Source organism: Centruroides sculpturatus, unplaced genomic scaffold (assembly GCF_000671375.1).
Source record: "Centruroides sculpturatus isolate CEXI.00-Female unplaced genomic scaffold, Cexi_2.0 scaffold1917, whole genome shotgun sequence".
In the NCBI taxonomy this organism is placed as follows: domain Eukaryota; kingdom Metazoa; phylum Arthropoda; class Arachnida; order Scorpiones; family Buthidae; genus Centruroides; species Centruroides sculpturatus.
In genome coordinates, this window is record NW_019387169.1 from 9,567 (window position 1) to 32,311 (window position 22,745).

General features: G+C 31.8%; 4 protein-coding genes across 5 annotated transcripts in view; 1 reads left to right on the forward strand and 3 right to left on the reverse strand.

The window, feature by feature from the left end:
• The window catches only part of LOC111616231 (glutamate receptor 4-like), a 4,783-nt gene extending 3,262 nt beyond the window's left edge, over nucleotides 1–1,521 (forward strand). The window contains exon 6 of the mRNA XM_023357661.1: nucleotides 1,416–1,521. Coding sequence (XP_023213429.1) covers nucleotides 1,416–1,521 — 106 coding nt within the window. The remainder of the gene's footprint in view (nucleotides 1–1,415) is intronic.
• Nucleotides 1,522–3,244: 1,723 nt separating this feature from the next.
• Nucleotides 3,245–10,832, reverse strand: LOC111616230 (glutamate receptor ionotropic, kainate 2-like). 2 transcript variants are annotated; one of them, XM_023357659.1, is made up of 6 exons: nucleotides 10,703–10,832; nucleotides 4,668–4,780; nucleotides 4,445–4,548; nucleotides 4,116–4,245; nucleotides 3,892–4,049; nucleotides 3,245–3,810 (listed from the first exon to the last, which is right to left on the reverse strand). In XM_023357659.1, the coding sequence occupies exons 2-6, from the start codon at nucleotides 4,747–4,749 to the stop codon at nucleotides 3,748–3,750; spliced, it is 537 nt and encodes a 178-aa protein (XP_023213427.1). In that variant the 5' UTR covers nucleotides 4,750–4,780; nucleotides 10,703–10,832; the 3' UTR covers nucleotides 3,245–3,747. The 2 variants fall into 2 exon arrangements, with proteins under 2 accessions (XP_023213427.1, XP_023213428.1); XM_023357660.1 differs by having other exon boundaries at nucleotides 3,245–3,814.
• On the reverse strand, nucleotides 5,484–6,187 carry LOC111616232. Its single transcript, XM_023357662.1, has 3 exons — nucleotides 6,062–6,187; nucleotides 5,787–5,939; nucleotides 5,484–5,714 (listed from the first exon to the last, which is right to left on the reverse strand). Exons 1-3 carry the CDS (start codon nucleotides 6,116–6,118, stop codon nucleotides 5,484–5,486), a joined length of 441 nt encoding a protein of 146 aa, XP_023213430.1. The 5' UTR covers nucleotides 6,119–6,187.
• On the reverse strand, nucleotides 6,926–13,978 carry LOC111616233 (glutamate receptor ionotropic, NMDA 1-like). Its single transcript, XM_023357663.1, has 10 exons — nucleotides 13,903–13,978; nucleotides 13,618–13,767; nucleotides 13,272–13,550; nucleotides 8,876–9,003; nucleotides 8,521–8,652; nucleotides 8,246–8,398; nucleotides 7,895–8,173; nucleotides 7,687–7,821; nucleotides 7,363–7,566; nucleotides 6,926–7,273 (listed from the first exon to the last, which is right to left on the reverse strand). The coding sequence occupies exons 1-10, from the start codon at nucleotides 13,976–13,978 to the stop codon at nucleotides 6,926–6,928; spliced, it is 1,884 nt and encodes a 627-aa protein (XP_023213431.1).
• Between the last annotated feature and the right edge of the window lie 8,767 nt (nucleotides 13,979–22,745).

A 22,745-nucleotide genomic window follows, 5' to 3' on the forward strand; every position in this document is an offset into this window, starting at 1 on the left:
ATACAGTAGAACCTCGATTATCCGGACTAATTGGGGATGAAGGTAGTCCGGATAAGGAAAAATCCGGATAATCGAAACAAATACTTTAATTTGTCTTTTAATGATAATACAACACGTTTTCTTTTCGAAGACATATCGGTAATATTAAAAATAAATACTGTATTTAAATCGTAATCAAATTTTCGAGAAACAAACGTTCGTATTGAATTTGGACTACTACTGACCAGGCTAACAGACTACCTATTGTTTAAAAGGCCTTCTGGTGGCTCAAGAAGACGGATTTTATAAAATAAAAAGCAGTTGAAACTGCATTTTTATGAATAAAAATTTGACAAACTATTTATCATTTTATGATGAGTAGAATTTTTACGTCGCGTTCTCGGCTTTTAAGTAATGCATAAACCTTCGAGGCACGAGGCCCTTCGGACCGCGAGGCATGGGTGACGTGGGAGACGTGGGCTTAACATCGACGAAAATTCAACGCCAAGCGACACGCAACGGAGAAAAATTTCAACAGGGGATAGATTAATATATTTTTTCGTACATAATCGGTTATCCGAAAATTAGTTATCCGACAACCCCAGTCCCCAATTGATTCGGATAAACGACACTCTACTGTAATCTTAATCTTCGCTATAGTTACTTTTGCCCGAACAACGCCGGGCTTAATCTGCTAGTTATAGCATAAAATACTGAATTAATATCCAGCTAGATGTTTCTTAATTTAACCTATGCAAAAACACCTTATCCCACTGAGAAATATTTATTAACCGTAACAAATGTTTTCAGCCTGTTCTCGGGCCATCTTCAGGTTTTTAAAGATCATGGAATATTGATAACTGTTCTTTATTGTAAAGAACGTTTAAGAACACATTTAAAATACAAAATTCTTTGGAATATTGAGCTATTTGAACCTAAAAAATAAATTTTAGTATTATATATACAATTTAAAATAACAAAATAATAAAATAAATAGAAAAATCGGTTCGAGGTTGAAAACGTTTTTATGGTTAATAAATAATTATAAGTGAGATAAGGTGTTTTTTGCGTAGGTATAACATAGAAGCAATTATTCTCACAGTTTTACAAGATTTTTTTTATTTAAACAAGCGATATGAAGTCTTTCAGACGTTAATTAAGGTTAGCAACTCGATCACATGCGGAGCCATCACAACCTGTCTAACACGAATTACTTTTCAAATATTAATTAATAGTAGACCAGTATTAATTAGTAGTGGTTGACCATCCTTTCTTCCGGGAGAAGATCAACGACTACTTTTGCTCGAATTACTTCGAGCCCCTTTCACCACGGTTCCGAGTTTCTATTGACCCAGCGGTATGATGGCATTGGAATTGGAAAATCCAAAATACGAGGTTACCAGCCTGTACAAAATATGATTTAAATGGTTTTCTAGGGTAGGCCAAGAAGAGCTCCAGCGAGGCGAAGAAGAGCAGGCACGTCAACTGAAGGAACTGCATGCCACGATTGGTAGATTTAAAGGTAATCAAGGAGCAGGTTGAGCACCATGAAGACAAGTCCAACGGCATGAGAATCGAATTGCCAAAGTTGAAGTGAAGATCACAGATGTTGAGAAAGCTTTGGTCGAGCTCATCTCTGAGATTGGTAATGCCAATCCCGTTATATCTATGCCAGTAGTACGTGGATTTAAAGTACCACCTTTCAAAGAGACATCTTCATGGTCGGCTTATAAAATTCAGTTTGAAGCCTTGGTGAGGATGAATGGATGGACTAAAGCCATGACAGCACTCACGTTGGCACTCCGCGATCAGGCCTTGACTGTATTAGAGGCCCTCGGTAAGGACATCACTTACGACCAACTGGTGGAGGCATTGGAGTCCAGATATGGGGACAAACATCTTGAGCACGTGTATCGGGCGCAGCTTAAGGACCGTGCGCAACGTAGTGCCGAGACTCTACAGTGCTGGGCACTGGAAGTTGAAAAGCTGGTCCGAAAAGCGTATCAGTCTTTACCTGCATTGAATGAAGGACTACTCGTACAAGCGTTCATAGATGAAATACTCGATCTAGAAGTTCGAGCCACTGTTAGGTTGGGACATCATGAAACTTTGAAGGACGCTTTGGCCCATGCTTTGGAGACGTAGGCAGTAAGACGCGATGATCGATCCCATTGTGTTAGGGAGATTGTAACGACAGGTCTCCAGTGTTACTACTGTAGAGCAAGGGCCACCTGCAGATGAATTGCCCAAAGCGAGGACACCTTGGGAGAGACCAAAAGGAGGATGGACTTCAGAAGGTAGAGGCGGCTGATACCACCGCCCAGCTGCAGTGGCAGTAGGGAAACGAGTAAACGCCAGGACTGCGGGGCGGGTGCTGGCTGGTTTTGAGGGAGCCCCAGGAATCTCAATCTCCCAAGCCCACGATAGGAATAGCCTGATTATCCAAGGCGAAATTAACGGAACACCATGTAGCTGACATTGGACACTAGAGCTTCTCGCACGGTCATCAGTTCTCGGCTAGCAAAACAGTTTCTTGGGGATTACTTCAGTGGACATGATTGTATTCGTCTTATAACAGCGACTGGTCAGCACATATCTGTCCGAGGAAGTATGAACAATGGAAGTATCAACTATGAAAGTTTTAACAATGGAAGTGTTAAGTAACAATGAAAGTGTCAACAATGGAAATGTCACGTAACAATGGAATTGTTAAGAAATAACAGTAATATATTTACAAACAGGTAAGAGCATAGCAAACTATCTGTTGTGTTAATACAGGAAAAAAAGCAATAAAATATACAAAAAATTTAATAAAAATTTTTATTGAAATGGCCAAGGATAATAAATGTGTGAAAAAGTTATTCATAATTTAGAAAAAACAATAAGTTTTCACTTCCTGTCTTCCTTTTACAACCTCAGAAAAAAAACCATTCTACTCCGCCCATAAAGACTACTCTAATAAATTGGATATTCAATTGGACGTTACATTTATATGCACTCTTTTAAATATGTATTTGTCTTTTCTGAATTATAAACTTTTGTTCGAGCATACATTTATTTCTATATTTAATTGAATTTAATTTTTTATTTTAAAAATTACCAATTGTTTATTAATTAAAAAGATTTCAGAAACGACTTGCTTAACTTTTCCGGCAACTATTAAAATTGCCTTTGTGGTGCCATCTGTTATGCTTATTTTTACAAAAAAGCTTTTCATTTTTTTAATTATTATAAAATGTCAAAATGCTTAATTTTCAGAGTAGGAATGGATTTTCTAAAAAATTGTAAAAGTTAATAACGAGTAAAATCGTATTTAAGCCTGGCCCTATTCGAAATACGACACACGATTCCCTTTATCTCCCCACCCTCCAATCTTTAACCACCATCAGTTAAGAGTATCAATCCCCATAATACATAAACCTCCCTGTAAAATTTTAGAAATTTTCGATAATAAGCACAGAAGTTGTTAAGCTTAGATGGTGTGCAAAATAGTGCTCTCCAAACACTAACATCCATACATACAGACAAAACCCCCGACTTTTTCTCGCATTTCCTATGTTTCAAGGTCCCAGTCCAAAAATGTAAAGTCATTTTTGATCGATCTTCATACTTTCCCTCTGTTATATATAACAGGTCGGGGAAAGTAAATATACATCCCAAATTTTTTTTTAAGAATCAAAATATACTTATTTGAAAAATTACAATTTTTATATCTTCACTTCTGAATTTATTGAGAAAATATATTATATTTTCACTTAATGTTGATCTTCAGGAAAAGCAAAGTGAAGGAGAATCATCCAGAACAGTCTTCTTACGATATGCTACTACGATCTGGCTGATTAAAAAGAATTGTTTTAATTGTATAGAATAATTTTTTAGATATTTCTAGAAAATATTACAAAAAATATTTACATTAGTTGAAACAACTATTTTCTTCCTCTTGTTCGTTTCCCATATCCATAAGACAGCTACAAGCAAAAGTGCCACAATTAGTCCTCCCACGTAACACAAAAAAACTCCAGCTAAATTTTTTATATCCATTTGATGTTCTTCGCTTCCTATTCTATTGTCTGAAATTTAAAAACAATAAATTTTTGTTAATTAGCACATTGTTTTAAAATAACTTTATATATTACCGGCACAATTATTGATAAACCATCGTTTATTCAAAAAATCCATATATCCTTCTTCTCTTAGCTTTAAGATAGATGATGTGAATTGTTTCTCAAACGGAGAACCTTTAGATAAACCAAGTCCATAATTTTGCTGTTAAATAAAAAGATTATCATAGTACATATTTACATAAACAATTGATATAAGTATTAAAATTATTTTTAATAGACATTCGTCCTTATCGATACAATAATATATTGTTTTGGCAATAGTAACAATAACAATGAAAGGATAGCATTAATGTCGTCCTGTGCTAAATTATTAAACATTATTAATGTTGGAAATAATTTACTAATCCGAAAAGTCTTCCAACTCGTTCGACATTGCATGGCCTCTGCATAGCACTGTAATCTAAAATTGGAGAATCATATATAAAAGCGAAACGATCCTTGTGACCTGAAATATTTAACACACATTGATTACTTTCTTAAAACAACAATAAGTACGTTATTATTGAAGTTTATGTCACTAGATAACTCATGAGTCATTTCTTAATTAATATTTTTATGTTTTACCTTCTTGCAAATAATACGATGCTCTAACTCTTTCTATGCCCACGAAACTATCATTTATAAACGTATTCTGCTTTTTCATCATCTTGTAAGCTATTTTATGAATTTCGTAGTGACTGTTGGCAAAGAAGTTTTCAGTATGAGAATCTCCATGAGTTCCAAATGGAATTATATTAAACTTCACTAAATCTTCCAGAGAATTAATTTCTAAAAGGGGCCATCCATAAATTACGTAAGGTGTTTTGGGGTGGGTGGGGGTAAAGGATTTCTTACTATTTCTTACTCAGGGGTAGGGGGTAATAGATCTCGTCTTACGTAATATTTTTATTTTTATTTTTTGATCTTGTTGAGTGGTGGCGTTTTGAATTTGGCTTCAATTTGGCGGTTTCTATTAAGAACGCTGGTTGTCTCGTGTGACGTGATAGAGTAATAACGCTAGCAGATTTACGCTCTACACATTTTCTGTCATGGGAGAAAGGCCGTGTGGTGGTTTCTCTCTCTTGTTTTTTATTAGAATAAGTGCACCATTCCTTTGGGTTGTATAACACTAAGAATACATAAACCAAAATGCATAATACAAAGTAAGCATAAAATTAGTATTCGGCTTTCAGTGAAAACTAAAATGTAAAACCAGAAATTATAAATAGTCTTTTCTTTCATATTTTTTAACATCATTGTAAAAAGCATGAAATAGTGGTTTCTGAACAAGCTTATCGAGTGGACGTGGCCACCCGAAACCAAGCGTAAAAATTTCTAATCTCAGAATAAGTGTATGTTGATCGTAAATTGGACAATGATAGATCATATAGTCGACGGTGTCTAGGTTTTCTGTACACAAAAGCAAGGAGCAGTTTCTGCCCGGTTATACATCGCTTGGTAGCTTCTAAAATTACCATGCTNATTTCTACCCCACTTCCACTCATTGACAGAATCTGCGCAACTTCCTTTTTGGAAAGTAGGAAGTTCGAAAGATACTTTCTCTTCGTAAAGAATTCTGTGAAGTCCGTTGGCAATTGCTAACACTGCATCATACACACGAGTGAAAGCTTGCTGCAAAATGATATTTATTAATTCATAAATATAAACATTTAAGTAGTAAAATAATTTCAATGGTTAATTTTCCTCATTCTCTAATTGATTTCCCAAATTTTTCTCTTTTAACTGATTCGGTAATTTTAAATATAAAATAGTGTCGGGAACCACAATTGCCGTTCCTATTAATCCGACTAAAGAAGATGGTACATATCCGTCATTGTCTGATAAGTATGTAAAGCTCTGTTAACAAATTTTATTTAGTTAAGAGTTTTTGTTAAACTTTAATATAATAATACAAAATAGTAAGTTATTTTAAGAATTTTCGTATTGTTATTTACAAAAATAAAAAGATTTAGACTTACGAATGATGTAATGCTATCCATAACGAGCCAGATCCATCCAGAACGAAACATGTTCATGCGATCAGCTTGATTTATAACAGTTTTACTTATCGTTATTGAACAATAAAGAATTATTATTCTCACGTCCTTTTCCTTATCAGAATAAAAGTGTTATATAAAGTCACTTGTGATAAATTTTGATAAAAATTTTAATTTGTACTGCAAATTTAAGTAAAGCTTAACATGCCGATCTTGCCCCGGTCTCCCCTAATTAATTAATTCTATAGCTATTATAGTAATATGTTATTCGGTTAATCTATCACGCCTGCATTTCTATAATAACAAAGAAGTGTATATAAGCTATTGAAACTCTAATCTTTATAAATACATTGATTTAATTTTTACCTTTATGTCGTTCAATTTGTGATGTTATATTGAGAGATTTTGAGTCGGACAAAGGAAATCTCTGTATAGAAAGCAGTGTAATTTCGTATTTCGTAGCTAGTCTTTGAAGTTCCATTGTCGCATGAATTGCTGAATATATAAATTTAATCAATCAATTTATATGTTTTAAAAATTATAAGACATATTAAATTATGTATAATTTGTTATATGTGTTCATCTAAGTTTAAACAATTCACATTTAGTTATTGATAAATAAAATTGTGCATTGTATTTAAAAATATATCAAAACTTTTTACGGAATTAAATCTTTATACAGTAGAATTCCGATTATCCCAGCCCAAATAACTAAGGTTCTGCATTATCCGAAGCAAACATATACTAATTTCGTGTACTGTAATTCATAAAATAAAGTTTAAATTTATAATGTGCATTACAAAATGACATGTTTTTGTTACGTTTTATTTTTTATCTTCAATTCTCTCAAATGGCAATGGGCAGGACATCTGGCAAGGGAGGAAAAGTGAACGAAGAAGAATCGCCAACGCTTTGATTTGCTTTCCCTATCTCCTTTTTTCTATTGTCAAAATTACTTGGTGTTAAATTTACACATACTGCGAGCACGAGGGAAGTAAAAATCACCGACACAGCAATGGTAAGCCACACTGTTGTTTCGAAAGGTGATAAAAATGCGAAATAATTTTGATTAGTTTTTGCATTATATTTCGGCATTAATATAGCCAAACCTAAATCGTAGTATGGAGCTGTAAAGGTGATAACTTGTTGCCTTTTCCAGGATATCGTCAAGGTAGCTAGTGCCAAATCTATTTTCTAAATATAGGAAATGTTTTACAAATCTTTATAGAAGATTAAACTATAGCATAGAAGTATTCAAAAATATAATGATTATCTACGTATACCTTATCCATTAATTGTTTAACTATTCCATTCCATTTTTTTGTTTCCTCATTTTTATTTCCATATTCCTTAGTTTCATGTAATTCAAATTTGAAATCATGTATTTCTTGTAATTTTAAAAGAAGATCTATAAGTAATCCTTCGTATTTAGAATGCATTGGATCTCCTTCTTTATAATAAGGATTTTTCATTATAAAGGGCTCATCCTATAAAAATGTGTATAAATTAACTAATAATTAAATGATATTTGTTAACTAATATATGTATCTACCGTGAAATAAGATAATACTCGATAATGATAATAATGAGAAGTTTATGTCTCTTACTAAAATTATTCCAATATTAAGTGTTCTTCCGAAAAGTCTATGATGAGATTCATTTGGAGGAATTGTAGTTTGTCCAGGAAATATGATTTCTGAATTAATCTTCAAGCTTTTCTCTTTTTCTAACCATTTTCCTACCTAAATATCCAGTGAAAATATTTGTTACATGTTAACACTATCGAAAGAATCTTGAATATTGTAAATTGCTTACTTTAACGAAACCTCTCATTTGAAGATTTTCGATGTCAAAACTGGTGAGATGATGGTAACCAAATTTTGTGAACTTTAAAGGTCCTAAACTCCCATTAACATTTTTCAAATTGAGAATACTTTCCAACAAATTTCTACCCCGCTTCCACTCATTGACAGAATCGGCACAACTTCCTTTTTGGAAAGTAGGAAGTTCGAAAGATACTTTCTCTTCGTAAAGAATTCTGTGAAGTCCGTTGGCAATTGCTAACACTGCATCATACACACGAGTGAAAGCTTGCTGCAAAATGATATTTATTAATTCATAAATATAAACATTTAAGTAGTAAAATAATTTCAATGGTTAATTTTCCTCATTCTCTAATTGATTTCCCAAATTTTTCTCTTTTAACTGATTCGGTAATTTTAAATATAAAATAGTGTCGGGAACCACAATTGCCGTTCCTATTAATCCGACTAAAGAAGATGGTACATATCCGTCATTGTCTGATAAGTATGTAAAGCTCTGTTAACAAATTTTATTTAGTTAAGAGTTTTTGTTAAACTTTAATATAATAATACAAAATAGTAAGTTATTTTAAGAATTTTCGTATTGTTATTTACAAAAATAAAAAGATTTAGACTTACGAATGATGTAATGCTATCCATAACGAGCCAGATCCATCCAGAACGAAACATGTTCATGCGATCAGCTTGATTTATAACAGTTTTACTTATCGTTATTGAACAATAAAGAATTATTATTCTCACGTCCTTTTCCTTATCAGAATAAAAGTGTTATATAAAGTCACTTGTGATAAATTTTGATAAAAATTTTAATTTGTACTGCAATTTTCAAATGAATATAATTAATTAATTCTATTGCTATTATTGTAATATGTTATTCGGTTAATCTATCACGCCTGCATTTCTATAATAACAAAGAAGTGTATATAAGCTATTGAAACTCTAATCTTTATAAATACATTGATTTAATTTTTACCTTTATGTCGTTCAATTGTGATGTTATATTGAGAGATTTTGAGTCGGACAAAGGAAATCTCTGTATAGAAAGCAGTGTAATTTCGTATTTCGTAGCTAGTCTTTGAAGTTCCATTGTCGCATGAATTGCTGAATATATAAATTTAATCAATCAATTTATATGTTTTAAAAATTATAAGACATATTAAATTATGTATAATTTGTTATATGTGTTCATCTAAGTTTAAACAATTCACATTTAGTTATTGATAAATAAAATTGTGCATTGTATTTAAAAATATATCAAAACTTTTTACGGAATTAAATCTTTATACAGTAGAATTCCGATTATCCCAGCCCAAATAACTAAGGTTCTGCATTATCCGAAGCAAACATATACTAATTTCGTGTACTGTAATTCATAAAATAAAGTTTAAATTTATAATGTGCATTACAAAATGACATGTTTTTGTTACGTTTTATTTTTTATCTTCAATTCTCTCAAATGGCAATGGGCAGGACATCTGGCAAGGAGGACTGATAACAGATGGTCCACGAGAATCACAATGTGGTATCCACGGGGAATCAAAAGACCCAAGGGACGTCCATACTTAAGATGGGACTATGACATAAGGAGACAAGCAGGCACAATATGGAGGAGAGTGGCAAACGATAGGCAAACATGGGCACAAATGACGGTCGATTATGTAAGGGAGGCTACACCATAACTTGAAATGGTAGAATAAGCTGAAGCTGATGATGATGATGATGATTTGTACCTAAATATAGTAAACACATAGTAGCATGGGAAACAAAACATCGACATAAAAATGGACAGCATAAAAAGAGAGATAGATGTATTGTACTCATTACAATGAAGCCAGAGCAGCAATTTATATATTTTTTGTTTATTCCAAGAAATTGAATTCCGACTAGCTACATCAGAAGTCAGTTTGTCATTCAGAACTTCAGTTTACACGCTTAGGCCCACCAGTGGCCAAATGGTTCCGTCCATGAACATTGGGAGTTCAGTCGTGGATTGGCGCCGCGCTAGGACGGGCTGGCCACGTAAATAATGTGTAACGTCTGAGTAGGGATCAGTTACTCTTAAAAAGACCTCCCGGAAGGCATTTCTCACCCTCGCGTAATACAATGTATCCAGAGAAGGCAACGGGGAACCACTCTGGTACTAACTTTCCCGGGACTCACCTTGGCACCACACTAATTAACAATTAACATGCGCCTGGTGATCGCCGACGTCAGGAAGACCTGATATAACACATAGAGAGAGAGAGAATATGTCTTATGTACAGTACAGAAAAGAAGCCCCAGATCTGCAGTCGTGTTAAAGGACTCTATGTCTACTAATATACATGGTATAGGAATGGATACAGTTTTACTGAGAAATTTCATGGGTAGCCTTATAATTCAGATTTTACTATACCAGTCGACCCCCCTATAACGTACGTTCCTATAACGACAATTCCTATAACGTAGCGAAAAAATTGTAGAAACTTTCGTATAACGTACCTCCTATAACGTCGTTTCGCGAGAAGATTGATAGAGTCTGGACCAATAGTGGATGAGCAGCCGAACTACTTNTGTGTTTAGGGTTTCATTAAAAACATTTTTTTGGTTAATTTAAAATCTTTCTATAAAATCATGCCAAAATATTACGTAAGATAGGAAGGGGAGGGGGGATAAAAAGAAAATATTACTTTTTCTTACACAGGGGTGGGTGGGGGTCTAGAATGGCCGAAATCGCCCTTACGTAATTTATGGACGGCCCCAAAATAAAGTATTTATGGCGATATTTGTTTTAAAGTATTTACTTAAATGATTTTATTACCTTGTTTCATATTTTGGACTGTCATAAAAGCTGCTAATTTTGCCGTATATGCAGCAATAAGAATAACCGTAGTTAGCCACCAAGTCACCATTACAATTCTTGCCGGAAGATTATTTTTTTGTTCAAATTCTGTTCCCTAAATACATATTAATTAATTAAATATTAAAATAATTTTCTAATACAACGCATCTATTGTCTCATTGAAAAGAATATAAGACAATATCCAAGCGAATATTATTTATTATCTGATAAATTAATTTAATTCAAAATTAATTTAATAGAATCACACGTGTTCAATTACACATTCTATCGCAAGTTGTGCCATTTTAATTTCTTATAAATCNGAACAGCCTTAGTCCGTAAAGTTCCCACCTATCGGGCTGCGATTGGCTCATGTATTTAATCGTTCCTACAACGTAATTTTCGGTTAGCGTGGAACGTATCTAAGCGTTATAGGGGGGTCTACTGTATATATATGTTTGTAATTATACAGTATATAGGAATATTGGATGCAATTTTCAAATTTTAGATCTATACATGTCCACTGTTGTTCGTCCGTCCGTTCGTCCTTCATTATTATTGAGAAAATAATTAAATGAAAATCAAAACGGGATGTGTAAATCTTAAACACTGGATATACGAACCGGAACGGGTCTGGATTAGAAGTAACGTGATTTTAAAATTAAATCAAAAGATAATTATAAATTACAGTCCAGCATTGTAAAGATCTCATAATAAATAAATAGACTCTGCAACAAATTATACTGCAAGAATATAGAACAATCGATTCATAAAAAGAACTCTTAAAATCCGGCAAGTTACGTTTTTATAAAAGAAAAATGATGGCTCATTCTTTAAAATATGACTTTGCAGTGAGCTATTGATTGTTATCACTACAGAACAAATCAATAACTTTACTCTGGTTATCCAAAAATCTCTTTAGATATAAGGTTTATGAGGGATGGATTTTACTCTGGGATTGAATAACTCTAATATTCAATAAGAAATTTAAGTAAGTATAATAAAAAACGAAAACAATTAACATGTAAGTGCATTGCTATAAACAATTGAAACGGAATTCTAAACAATTGCCTAGAACAGGCAGAATTCTGTTCAATACGTGCTTTTAGGTTTGTGAACCATTGTCTATTGATCGAATTTTAGATCAAAATTTATATTTACATAAGAATAATATCACGCATTTTATAAATATAGATTCGTAATTCATTGTGTCCACTTACGTAACTCACGTTCACGTTTATACTATTCTTATTCGTACAATGATAGTTATTAACATTTAAATCGCACATCCACTTTACTCTGTTGCTTTTAAATCTAAGATTCAATTGATAATGTTATTATTGAAAATCTGGTTCTCTTATTGATAAGGAACGACGAGAAGCGTTACGAATCCCGAAATAAAGCACAATTGCCATAATCTTATATTTGATTAAAAAAAAAAAAAGTGTACAATAGACCATGGCCAACAATTGATTACCAATTTTAACTTGCAGAGACGTTCCCACTTGTTTTAGAATTTTTTGTTAATTTTCAATCTACAATTCGGTGTTTTTTAAGTGTGTTTTCTGCATTTTTTGAAGGGCATCTGACAAGGTGAGTGTTTTTCGGCAGAAGTAAGTATTAAAGGGTTTTAAAATAAAACCCGTTAGCGTTACTTACTTATAGATAATCTAATATAAATTATTTTCTTAATAAAATAAATAAAACTATTGATTTTAACTTCAATATTAAATATACATAAATAATTTCTTTATACGTAGCCTACAATAATAACGTGGTTGTATTCAAAGGACAATTACCCCACAGGTAATAGGTTGATTGTATATCTCTTTTTCTCCGAAATATGCAGTACATTTTGGATTTATAGTGCATCTTCAGTTAGAATAAATGATGGCGGTAGGTAACAAATATGAATAAATGGTGTACTGTACATATTTTCTAATTGCAGACCTATACATTCCCACTGCCGTTCGTCTGTCTCTCTGTTCTTCGTTGCGCACCAGTGAAATTATTACAAAAACTTATTAATAGGAGGAGAGATTTGAGGATCCGATCGACCGATAAAAGATAATTTTCATAACCGATTTCGGCGAAAATGTGCGTTTCTGGATTATGCGTAGACCACATTCGACAAGAATACCATCAATTAAATAACGATATTAACTAAATAGGTTATGGTGTATTCGAGATCTGGTTAATATTCGACTTCGAGAAGTGATATTCGCCCATCTCTATTTTCATTAATTCAGCGAATTAAATTCAGTGGGCGAATTAAACTTAGAATAAATAAAAGAACAATAATTTACATTATTATAGATTTTTATTTATTTTCATTTATTATTATTAAAATTAATTTCTAATTAATTTAATTTCCGGTTCCAAACCCCATTTTAGTTCCTAAGTATATTTAGGTCTTATTAATTTTTATTTAGGACTACTAAACAGACTTTTTAGTCTAAAGACGTTTCTTATTTTATACTTATTAAGTTATTTAACCAGTTATTACTTAAATTATTATTTAAAGTATACAACAAGAACAAAAACTCGCCTGCTTCATTATCTTCTGTTAAAATGGCGAAAGCATCCCATCCATAATATTTCAAGATATGTATTAAGGCGTGATTCTGAAATGTATCCGGCGGTGACATTTTCAAAAGTGTAGACGACGATTGGTTCAAAATCGGTATTAAAGATAACATCGGGTCTGTGGCCAAGATACTAATCTGCGGTATTCCCAATTGGCCACACACAGTTTGGGCAATTTTGGAATCAAAAGATGTCAGCGGTACGACTATCGATATCACTCGTTGATCCACTAAATTACACACTGAAAAATTATATCAGTATTTAATTTAATTAATAAACTAATTTTAATATAACTTGTATAAATTTACCGGCTCTAATAAGTTCTAATTGTGTAGAAGCATTCTCTGTAATCGGAATCAGTTTCGTATTGGGTAATAAATTCGAATCTGAATTTATATTGTTTATTGCTAGCCGAAATGTTTCTTCTAATACAGGAGGAGAAGACGGAAAAATAGCACCTGAAATGAAAATAAACAGTAAATATTTAAATTATGTTAAAAGAAATCTATAAGAGAATAAGTTGAAAATAAGTAAATTATTATTATACTTTCTATCACATTATATAATTAATTACATGTCTTTCATAATCTTACCGATAGCAACTTCAACTGGTGCATTACCAACAGCAGAACAGAATAAGATTAGTACTAATAATCCTGATCTTCTCATAGTTAATTAATTACAAATGTTAATGAAAGCACACGTAGGTTCTATTAGAATTAACGATATAAAACTTCTACAGAAATCGTGCGTAGTAACCCAGCACTAAACATCGATGTACTGTGTAGCTGCTGACGAACTAGTTTCGTGAGGCTTGAAACATTTATCTTTATAAATCAATTTTCTGTTTATTGTTCTCTTCTTCATCATAATTTCGCTCTTAAATTCGCTCTTATCACAGTTATTCAATAAACTTCATTTTTATTTTAGTTTTTAGTTTATTGCATGCATTGAAATTATATGATTTTTCTACGTATATAGCAATGTCGTGTTATTTTTTAAAAATATATTTACGATTAAATTTATCAAACCACAGAATGAAGTTTAATATTTTAAGTTTATATAAACTTTAATATTTTAAGTTTATATAAACTTATAATATAAATTTATCAACTAAATAAAGTATAAAGTCGACAACAAATTAACAAGTCTAAAATCGATAATTTTTATATTTGAAATTGTTTACACTTTTGGTTTACCAATAGAATTGTTAAGGATTAAAAAAATTATGTTATGTAAGTATCCCATTATAAAATTTTTATCACGTAATGCTTTGTTTAATCAACTAAAGCGAACGAATTATATTTTATAATGTTTGTTTCGTCTATTTTTTTTTTAACGTAGAGTAAATATAATTATGCTGGTATGTAAACTATATTTATACTACATAATATTAATGTCATAAATGTTATCATTCGTGCATTAATTTAATTGAAAGGAAAGTTAAAAAATGTATGCGCCTACTTAATTACCAAGTTGTTTTCTTAATAATTAAATAACAAAAACAATTATTGAATTAAATGCTATAAGTAAATCGTAAATCTAATATATAATCGAGATGGGTTGATGATAATAATAATAATAATAAGCGCAGAGCCCAAACGGTTAGGAGTTGAAAGTTGAAATTTGGTACACCGTTAGGATACGTTACGAGAACGCGCAGTAAGAAGGGATTTTTCGAAATTTCCCCCCGGGGGAAGAGAGACAGGATTAAGGCTTAACACTTCCATCAACAATGGAAGTGTTAAGTAACAATGGAAGTGTTAAGTAACAATGAAAGTTTTAAGTAATAATGGAAATGTCAACAGTGGAAGTGTTAAGTAACAATGAAAGTTTTAAGTAACAATGGAAATGTCAACAGTGGAAGTGTTAAGTAACAATGAAAGTTTTAAGTAACAATGGAAATGTCAACAGTGGAAGTGTTAAGTAACAATGAAAGTTTTAAGTAACAATGGAAATGTCAACAGTGGAAGTGTTAAGTAACAATGAAAGTTTTAAGTAACAATGGAAATGTCAACAGTGGAAGTGTTAAGTAACAATGAAAGTTTTAAGTAACAATGGAAATGTCAACAGTGGAAATGTTAAGTAACAATGAAAGTTTTAAGTAACAATGGAAATGTCAACAATGGAAGTGTTACGTAACAATGGAATTGTTAAGAGAAAGCGACGTGCAAGACGCAGATGCAGTTTTTTTTTTCTTTTTTGCGGGAAATCGAACACATTTTTAGATCCATCTAAAAATTCTCTAATTAGTCTGGAAACAAGGGGACTCAATTCTTGCATTCTGTGAAAACGGGTAAGGTTGACTGTAACTTAATAATCTTAATCTTAGTTATCGTTACTTTTGCCCAGCAACGCCGGGCCTACCTGCTAGTTATATATATTATTACAAATTAAATTTTATAATTATACCCCTGTTCTGGAATATAGCTTAACACGTAGAGAATTTTAGTTAAGTTAATATTTTATTGTTTAATTAATAGAATTCTGTAAAGTAAAAATAATCTACATACATTATGGATTAGTATATATAGAAGAATATTTATTATATTGTCAGATTGCTTTTTCATATAGATTTTCAATAAATACATCAGAAAGACATCAAGCGCAGTAGACTTGATGTGATAGAACTTAAAGGAAAGAAACTTTACGTCATTCTGCAAAAAATTGAATGATTTCCAATTTCAAAATTATTTACTAAGTTTTTTAATTAAACAAAAGTTAACATTTTTAATATTTAGTAATTCGGCCCTGTCATTTCTAAGTGATTGATTACACTTTCTAAATATATTTCATTCAATAAATTTATATTAATTTTTTATCGTATTTTAAATAAAAGTATGCTATATTCTCTAGAAGATTCTTATGATATACACTTTTAAATATTCATGCTTCATTACCATTAAATTAAGCCTTTATTGTTTTGTTTTCATGTTTTCAGCACTCTTATCTCACAGAATATCGAATTACGTAGCTTTTAGCTTGGTTCTTAAAGCTAACATTAAGTAGATAAACATTAATTTTACTATGTAAATAGTTGATTACACCCGATCTAAATTTTGATAAATTCTGAAAAATATGAATATTTATTTACAGTGTTAATAATTAAAGAAATGGTTTTAAATATTCTTGATGAAATTACTTTTGCTAATATCAATGAAAGTGATGAATATTATATTTACAATCGACTCACTATTGACTTTAATATCAATAATCATTTATATGACAATTCTCGTTAAAATATATCAAATTTATCATATAGCTTATATATATATTTTTACTTCAAGAAGCTTTAAATGTAATTACAGTTTAATCGCTAAGTTAAACTAATTAGCGCCAGAACTTATTCGCATTATAGGAAACACTCACTAATTTTCTGATGTATTTTAGGTTAATAAAAATATGTCTTTTCTCAATACAGTATATTGTAGTTGAATGAGCCTATTGTATTGCGTGAGGATGAATGACACTAGTCAATTTTTTTGACAAGTTACAAATCAGTATTTAGTTTATTGGAGTTTTCAACCACTTTTACATGAATAAAAACCTTCATACGAAACTCAAATTACTGAATACTGGGCGCGTGTTTGCACCTCATCCACAGCCTCGGGGAAACTTCAGGGTTTCTTCGTGTACATCTGAATACGAGCAGTTTTCCAAAGAAAATCCGCAGAGATGCCTAATTTCGGAGTGTCACGTGTTATTAACTCGTTCAGTGAATGGTTTGAACGAAGAGTTAGTACCACGTGATATTCTCAACATGTTCGTGTCGTTATTCACGTAATTCGAAAATAGATACTGTGAGGCATTCCCTTTGGCAGAACGCCCATGTTTCGTGTTGTCTTTTAAAGCATCAAACCAAACTGTATAGGAAGGAAGACACAAGACTAAAGTGCTTCGTTTTCGATTCAGTTGTTTTGACCGTTTCGAATATTTGAATTCCGAATTAACCGGAATTTTAATCCGAAATTTGTAAGGTCTTACTGTATTAATTAATTTAAAAAACAATATTTTAATTTTCTCTTTCAAAACAGACATTTGACAAATATAACAATGCAAACAATGACATTTATATAATTTTGATATTGATGTTTTGTCATATTTTATTCATTTAATTAACAATTAATTAAAAAAGTAGAGTGATTAATGTTCGAATAATTAATTAATTAGTTAAATTCTTTAATTATTAAATTCAAATTTAACTAACTAACTATTTAATTAATTATTTGAACATTTATCTCTCCACTTTTTTAATTTAATGAATTAAAATAAAAGTGTTTTTTAACAAATTCCGATAATTAATATGTTGCATTATCCAAAATGCAATAAATGTAAAATAATTTTGTATTTTTTAACAAATTTTTTAAAAAAGTTTTGTTTAATTGTTACTTTTATTATAATTCTAAATTTTATATTTAGGTATTTATTATTTATTATTTTAAATCACGCAAATGAATTTCAAAAGATATAACTACTCTATTTATATGCAAAATACTTCGCCGAAAATCGTTTCAGTACATTTTTCCGTCACGAAGAGGGAAAAAAACCAGAAAAAGTGACACGCAGTATCGATGAATCGTCTCGAAATTTTNTTGAAAGTGGCTTTCTATTTCGAATGTTTTGTTCGAATTTGTTCGAATTAAATTCGAACATAAAATTCGAATATTGGTTCGATTATAGAACGATTGTAAACGTTCCAGAAACGTTGAAAATAGTTCGTTTGACTTGACGTGAACAGGAGACGTTCAGAAATAGAATCGGGACCAGATCTCTAATCAGAAACGGGGGACCTAATTCTTGCATTCTGTGAAAACGGATAAGATTGGCTATAATGTAATTATCTTAATCTTCACTATCGTTACTTTTTAAAAACCCAGCGAAGCGGGTCCTTGCAGCTAGTATAATATAAAAATATAGAGGTCCCAAGCTTTAGCGTATTTAGCTTAATAGTAAATCCGGCACTGAGTGTATACAGTACTTATATTTTTTTAATACGTAGGAACTGGTTGGTGTAGTATAATTACAGTATTTATCTATGACGTGGTGCCATCTATCCATTAAAATAGAAAATATTTTCTACGTTTAAGTATGACTGCAATATTTATTAATTATTATTTTATTACAATTGAACCTCACTTAACATTTGAATTAACTAATTGAATTAACCTCACTTAATTGAGTGCTTTGCATAACGAGCAAACTAAATTGTGAAAATCACTCGCAAAACGAGTAGACAGAAGAGGGGAAATCCCGGATTGTGAGCGTGATCCATCAGTTCGTGTTTAGCACTCGTTCAGCTAGTATCTTAGCGTCGCTTGTGATCGCACATTTTTCCAAATTTGTGTTTACACATATTACGTATAAACATCGACAACCATAGTCCGTTATATAATAAACACGCCAAACGATATTCCAAATTCTTGGGCTACGTAAAGGCTATAATTAAATATTAGAAATTAATTAATTTGACTAGAGGTGGGTAGTTATGCTTCCATCTGGTATTAAATTTAATGACCAATCCAAATTAAATTCCAGAAATAGCTAAATTAAAAATTATTTATTTATAATTATTAAATTTAACACGAGATGAAAGCATAACTACCCACCTCTAGTCAAATTAATTAATTTCTAATATTTAATTAAAGCCTTTACACAGCCCAAGAATTTGGCATATCGTTTGGTGTGTTTATCCGACAAATTATCTGATTTTTTTTTCCTGCAAATCAAATTCGCATTTCAGGTTGGTTCATTCCGCGCTGGAAGAAAAGATGATAATGATTCACGCTCCTTAACAATGTTTGTTGTACAATTTTCTTTGAATAAACATTAGACATAGAATATTTGAGTATTTTTCGGCGTGGAACGCATTATCGTATTTTACATTAATTTATATGAGAAAAACTGTTTCGCTTAACGAGTGTTTCGCATTACGAGTAAGATTCTGGAACGAATTGTGTTCGTTAAGCGATATTCCACTGTATAGGGGAAGGTGGTGAAAGATGGGACCATGGGGTAACGCGCTTTCATCTAGCTGTTATTTGGGGAACTAAATGTCAACCTCAAAAGGGATCACGGGACGAGAGAACATCCGAATCGCTCTCTTTGTTTGGAAGTAAGACAGTTTTCCATGTTTCGGCAATACTTCATCTAATTTTACGCCCGCTACAAAGTTTCTACAAAGTAAGCATCATTGTGAAGTTTTACATTACCTTTTAAATGAAGATATTATGTAATACTGAAATTGTTTAGTTTTGAAATAAAGTTGACCCGTGTTTGCAGTCAGTATGAAAAGTGCACGTTGGGGCAAGACGGGGTACCCCATCTTTCTCCAACTGTATTACTTTATTATTTATGATTTTACGTTTTATTTTATTTGTAAAAACATTTTTTTAATTTAAATACTATCTTAACATGAAATAAAATATGAAATAAAAATCGAAATAAAAATTTTTTTCCACGAGAAAAGTATCGTCTGCTTACAAAATAGCGAAACTGAGCATGCGCGAAGTGACAGTATCGTCTGGCAAAGTAAATACGAGTAAGTACAAACTTTTATATTTATTTATTCGGAAAATAATAATAAATATAGCCGCTGTGATAAATGGGCACGTTGTTCTTGTGCCAATATTAAAGAAAACGACAGTTTAACCATTTTAATTTGTCCTTCTTGTATATAAAAATANTTATTTATTATTTTAAATCACGCAAATGAATTTCAAAAGATATAACTACTCTATTTATATGCAAAATACTTCGCCGAAAATCGTTTCAGTACATTTTTCCGTCACGAAGAGGGAAAAAAACCAGAAAAAGTGACACGCAGTATCGATGAATCGTCTCGAAATTTTTGAAATAGTGAACAAAGCGAAGGTCAGCCGAGGGCCTAGGGAAGACCGAAACCAGAGGGAAAAGGGTTAAACCGTAGATTGAGAGAAGGGAGTGACGATTGGCCCTGGCAAGAGATTGAATCATCACAAAATTTTTTAATACTCAAGTGGGCGAGCGAACACAGAGAATCACGCAACAGTGAAATTAAGAAATTTTTTTTCTGTGAGAATTCAAAAATGACTTTCGACCGATTCGAAGAAAGAAGAAAAAAAAATGTGTTTTGTTTTGGAATCCGAAGATTGTTGAATTGCAATTTTAAAAAATTGTAGCCCGGAATTGTGACGATGTGACAATAAATAATTGTTCGTTCTTTATTCGATTTTGATGGGAGAAAATCAAAAAGTTGTTTTTTTATGTCATATAAATAAAATCTGTTTTCTTAAAATATTTTAAGTGTGAAGATGCATTTCGAAACTGATCTAAGATTTGTTTATTATTTCGGAATCGTCATTCAGAATTAGACAGATGTAGGAATACATATTATTTATTATTTTTATGCATTGTCTATTTCGGGGAGATTGGAGATTGGACGAAGCGAGGAGGAATTTTACTGCTTTTTACTTTTCCGGTTGTTATATATAACAGAGGGAAAGTATGGCAAAAAAAATACCGAGGGTTTTTTTTCTGTATGTAAGGATATGTATGTGTGTGTGACATATTTTGTTTACCCTCTTTGAAACTAAATAACTTCTGTGCTTTTTGCCCCGAAAATTTCCGAAATTTTGCAGAGATATTTGCTTATTAGGGGAATTAATGCTATTAAATTTTGGTGATTAAAGATCGAGACGGTAAGGAGATAATGGAGGTCGTGTGTATCTCTAATAAGGTCAGAGTTAATGACGATTTTATTCGTTATTAACTCTGTTTACAATTTTTTATAAAATCCATCCCTACCCTAAAAATTAATAATTAAACATATAAAAAGTTTTTAATAAAATAACGTAAAAGATAGCGCCACACACGTAGTGTTAAATCTTGCCGGGAAAGTTAAGCAACTCGTTGCTGGATGTTTTCTATATAGAGTCTAGAAAAAAATGAATAATAACAAATCAATAATATAAATTATATTTCATAATTATGATATGCACGATTACTAAAAATTGAAAAAAAGGTTGAATGTTAAATTATCCACAAGTCTCCAGAACGTGTTTTTAAATTCTGTCACACGAGGACATTTGTCTTGGTAGCCATTAAGATACTGCTAGTTGTTAGTCTAGGTCTGCTATATTTAGTTTTTCACTAGCGATATGCCATATAAAGCCAGTTCAGGTAGATATTGTGCAGTGGTTAGCTGCTATACTAGCCAGAGAGTTTTTATTCTTTTCGTCCTGTAGATACTAAGAAGACCTCTTTTGGCAAGCCCAGGGGTTCGGCTAGGCCCACAATGGGGCGGCCGGGTAGTGAGGGACGTGGCGCGACATATCTAGACGTACCACCCCCGAAAAATTCCTGGGGATTATTCGATTCCGGATCCCCCTGAGCGGTAGGCTGCCATCTTGACTGCTCGACCATCTGCCCGTCAGCCAGAGGGTTCTTTATAAGCGGTTTGAAACTGTATGCGATGTATAGAAAACATGATGCACCGAGACTGTCTATATATTTAACCGTTCCAGTTACATTTATTTACACATGATGAAAACTTAAGAACAAAATGGGTAACCAGCTATTCATGTACTGTACATTGTTAGAACAATGTTGAGGCAGTCCTTTAACTTAGAATTAAATTTTATTCTAATCTAATACTATACATGCACTTGCTCACACGTCCATAACTTGGCGCATATCGAAACAACAGGTCTTTTCTTGTTTCGAGCGGTCTTACACAGGTTGTTGCCAGTTCATACACAGTTTTCTATATCGACACTTGCTTTAGTTTAGTATTCCCTAACATACATCCAGTAGATAAATAATTTTGCCATCATCAAACGCGCAAGTTCATACAGAATGATAACCTTTCAGATAGCATCTGTGATGGTCTACATTTGTCTTAATGTTTTGTGACAATTTATTAATTAATTAAAATTTCACCTACTTGATCACTTGAAAAATAATTATAAGAGTCAAGATTCATATATAGGCCTAATTAAGAATTTCTTGGTAATCATCAGCTTTACTTTTAATAACATATTAAAATAACATCGGCATCTTTTACTGTTATAAAATATATCCGGTATTTTTAAAAAAAGGTATATATGAAGTAAGGTTGCCACCCGTTCCTGTTTGGTAAGGACAGTTTTTATATCAGTTACAGTCCTTCGTAAAATGGATAAATAATTTATTTTACGTTTAAAAATCTACGAGAATAATTTTACTGTTTTGTTTATATGGCTTTTAAAAGTTAATTTAATGTCAAAGATAATTCCCAGATTGTTATATGGTTGACGTACTGCAATGTTTGCGTATGTGTTTATAAAAAGGGTAGGAAAGTAGGAAAGTAGGAAAGGGTAGTTTATAAGTGGTAGGAAAGGATTCCTAAGTAACGAAAAATACATTATTGCAGATTTTTGTACATTAATTCTAAGGTTAACTTTACTAAAGGCAGAGTTTA